The 4,134-nt window shown below is 45.0% G+C and overlaps 1 protein-coding gene across 1 annotated transcript; it reads right to left on the bottom strand.

Moving 5' to 3' along the window:
• Positions 1–696: 696 nt before the first annotated feature.
• On the bottom strand, positions 697–3,429 carry LOC104446284 (putative F-box protein At4g38870). The gene is made up of 3 exons (XM_039313377.1): positions 3,335–3,429; positions 1,432–1,808; positions 697–1,343 (listed from the first exon to the last, which is right to left on the bottom strand). Exons 1-3 carry the CDS (start codon positions 3,427–3,429, stop codon positions 697–699), a joined length of 1,119 nt encoding a protein of 372 aa, XP_039169311.1.
• Positions 3,430–4,134: the final 705 nt, after the last annotated feature.

Here is a 4,134-nt window from a genome sequence, read left to right on the forward strand (position 1 = left end):
CACGACCGCGAAAAAGAAAACAAATTCCGATATTAAAAAATGAAAGTAAAATCAAGTAAGTGCCCGGATACATCTTTTTTTTTTTTTTTTTTGGGTCAGACTCTTTCTTTTTTCCCTTTATTCTCAGATTATTTGCATTGTGTTTGTCCCTTGAGGAGTGGAGATGCATGGGGCCGAATTCTCTCAAATCTATTTTCATAAACAAAAAAATTTACTAAATAGATTTCTGTTCTAAATTTATTATTGGGAACAAAATAATAGAAATTTTCAAACAAGTTGCTAAATGCACCCTAAAAAAAGTACTAACTTTTACTCCGAGTTCCCATCCTAGCTCAACTTTTATTTTCTTTTATGGTTAATACAATAAAAAATCCTCAAATTAATGCATTCGTAAAAAATTGATTCTAAATTAATTTTTCGGTAAAAAAAACTCCAAACTGTTTACACAACCGACAAATTTATTACAAACTAAAAGATGTCGAATGGTGATAGATTTGTCCCTAACTAAATTTTGGATCACAAGAAGACCCGGCTTTTCTCACCAAAACCGAATCGGGGCTAGGACCGACTTGTCTGCATTCTACAATTTGGCCGGCGAAACCAAACTCACAGTGGTACCGACTCGTTACTCTGGCCGCCGGCGACCTGCCGCTCTCTGCATGTACTCCGGCTCCTCGGTCGCCGCTGGATCATAGCTCAAGTCTCTTCTTCGCCTAAACTCAATCCGCCCTTCCCCATTTTCATAACCGCGGTTAAAGGCAGGACGACCTTGTCCATATTCCACAATTTGGCCGGCGACAGCAAGCTTACAGTGATGCTGCCCATCGCTCTGGCCAGCGATGCGCCACCTCTCTGCGCATACTTCACCTTGCCAGTCGCTGGATCGTAGCTCAAGATGCTTCCCTTGAACCTGAGCATTATCTTCTGGCCGCCGCAGCCCAGAAACTCTACGGACCGGTTACTAGTATTCAACACTCGCGGCACCCTCAGCGGGATGCTGTACTCCTTTGCCCACCGCCCGCCGCCCTCCTCCTCCATCACCCACACGTCTATGCTCTCGTTCTGTGAGAGGTCGACGAGCCCCAGCTTTCCCCGGAGGACAATCAGGTGGGCGTTCTGGAACTCCGGGCATGGAGTCGGCGCGAACTCCTCCTTCGCGAGGTCGAAGGACAAGATCTTTTTGACACGGTTGTCTGCGCCGCTGCCGACGAAATTGAAGTGGAACGATCCGGCAGCGTACACTGGGACTCCGAGGAAGAGCCTGGGAGGGACGCTCGCTATGTCCCTCCACGACCTCGAGCCCTGATCGAGGACCTCTGCCCTTGTCCCGCGGATCGCTTGGTCTACCACAGAAGAGCAAGCTCACGCGCAGGATCTTGTACCGGCTAGTCAGGCGGTCCAACCCGAAGGCGATCCGTTGCAGGTGCCGACGCTTGTGTTGCCGGTGTCCACGCTTGCGCGGCGCGACGCTCGGCCCCGCCACTGAGGCGATTTCTCGTGTCAGAGGGTTGAGGAGATGGGTCGCGCCGCCATCGCGGCGGTCGTCAAAGCAAAGCAACCCGTGGCACGAAACTCCCTCTCCGTAGAGCCACGAGCTCGCGACTGGTTCGGGGAGTGAGGTCACTAGGAGCTCATCACTCATTATGAATGGGGCTGCGAACCGGGGATCCATCCAGCCGGCAAGCCTACGCAACGGCGGCCGCAGGAGCAGCAGGATCCGGGGGCCTCCAATGCCGCTCGTGGCATGCACCTCGGCAAAGCCTGGGTCGTCGATGATGTTGCGCCATTCCCGGCAGACAGGCCTTAGCCTGAGGAGGGATATTCCAGGTAGGCAAGAGAGGACGTTGCAGAGGAGGTCGTGAGGGAGCGAGCTCGTTGTCGGAGGAGATGGAGATGAAGTAGGAGGAGGAGGAGGAGGACGACGACGACGACGAGGAGGACGAGGACGAGGAGGGGAGGAGGAGGAGGAGGAGGAGGACGACGGGGGATGCTCGACATTGCATGAAGAAGAAGATGGCGATGCATCCTTTCTGAATTAAGGAGGAGGTCGCGAAGGAGCGAGCTCGTTGTCGGAGGAGATGGAGATGAAGTAGGAGGAGGAGGAGGAGGAGGAGGAGGAGGACGGTGGGGGATGCTCGACATTGCTTGACGAAGAAGATGGCGATGTATCCTTTCTGAATTGCGGAGGAGGTCACTAAGGAGCGAGTTCGTTGTTGGAGGAGGAGATGAAGTAGGAGGAGGAGGAGGAGGAGGAGGAGGAGGAGGAGGAGGGATGCTCGACATTGCTTGAAGAAGAAGAAGATGATGATGATGGTGATGTATCCTTTCTGAATTGCAGAGGAGGTCGCGAAGGAGCGAGCTCGTTGTTGGAGGAGATGGAGATGAAGTAGGAGGAGGAGGAGGAGGAGGAGGGGGAGGGGGATGCTCGACATTGGTTGAAGAAGAAGAAGATGATGATGATGACGACGTATCCTTTCTGAATTGTTAATATAGTTGGAGAAATAGCAAAACGGAAAAAGAGATCTTCCTTCTTCTTCTTTTATTTACTTATTTATTTATTACGAGTCACGTCAATAAATACTTGTTAAAGTTTTTTTTTCCTACAAGCCGCATGCGAAGATGGGAAGACAATACGAAAAAAGAAGAAGCATAAACTAATACATCCATGACGAACTTACCAATGCGGTGTGTGTCTAACGAAATCATCCAAGATGGATTTTTTTGGTACACCCAATGCTATGTTTACCCTTTGTCAGCTTCCGTTGAATTTCTTTCACCATGACATTGTTGAACCGCTAACACATCCACGTGAAAATCCATGTGAATTTTAGGGTAAGTTCATTGCGGTTGTATGGGTTCTTAGTGACCTAAAAATTAGTTTGTGGTAAATCTATCATAGAAAAATTAATTTCGGTATCAATTTGTTACAAGTGTATCAATTTGAAGGTTTTGATAGTATCAATTTCTTTTTCATCTAATGTTGCCATAAAAAATTGGATGGGTCATTTAAAGTGTACATTATTTTCATGGCGCTTGCTCACAAAGAATTAAAATGCAAACCCAACCCATTCTCAAAATTGGGAAAAGTACCCAAAAAAAAAAAAACCTAAACTTATTGCAATGGTATTAATTTAGTCATAAACATTTTAATTTGACTAATTTAGTCCTAAACTTTTTTACATTGATACCAATTGAGTCCATTTGGTTAATTTATACTAGAAATTGCTGATGTGAATGCCGGTGTTCTGCATGGCATGGGTGACATTGAAGTGGACAAAATTTATAATTTTTTAATATATTTTTAGAATTTTTATTTTCTTATTTTTTTCTTTACCCTTTCGCCGACATCAGCGAGGTTACTGGCCTCAAACTAGTTTGGGCGAGGGCCTTTGTCCCCTTGCTAGCCACAGGTGAGGGCATGAAGGTCATGCCCTCACTTGTGGCTAACGAGAGTGTGAAGGCCCTTGCTTGTGGCTGGCGAGGGTTTTGGCCCTTACTTGTATTTTGGGCGGGGGCTTGACACCTTTGCCAGTGGCTAGTGAGGGCGTAGAGGCCCTCGCCTAGAGGAGCCTTTGGTGGACAATGGTTGGCCAACGACCTTGCCGGTGTTGGCCAAAGGGTAAGGAAAAAGAAAAAAAGAAAGCAAAGAAAAGAGAAAAATGAAAAAAAAAAAAAAAAATGAAAAAATTCTCAAAAAATATTTAAAAATTATAAATTTTATCTACGTCTTTGCCAAACATGGCACGTAGGATTGCTGGTGTCCACGTCAATAATTTCCTGTTTAAATTGACCAAATGATTCAATTGGTACCAATGTGAAAAAGTTTAGGGCTACGTTAGTCCAATTGAAAGGTTTATAACTGAATTAATACCAATGTAATAGGTTTATGACATTTTTAGTACTTTTCCTCTCAAAAATAGGGTTAGAATCAAGCTTATTTTTACTTTTTTGCTAAAAAAATAAAATAAACATGAGTATTTATAATTATTTGGGTTATTACCATGAAAGACCCTAAACTTATACACTTACGATAAATTTACCTTAAACTAATATTTTTTGACATAAAAACCCTTAAAATTGGTACATTTGCGATAAATTTATTTATTCATTAGTTTCTATTAAATTTTATGGTCA

The sequence above is a fragment of the Eucalyptus grandis genome, chromosome 5 (genome assembly GCF_016545825.1).
Source record: "Eucalyptus grandis isolate ANBG69807.140 chromosome 5, ASM1654582v1, whole genome shotgun sequence".
Classification (NCBI taxonomy): domain Eukaryota; kingdom Viridiplantae; phylum Streptophyta; class Magnoliopsida; order Myrtales; family Myrtaceae; genus Eucalyptus; species Eucalyptus grandis.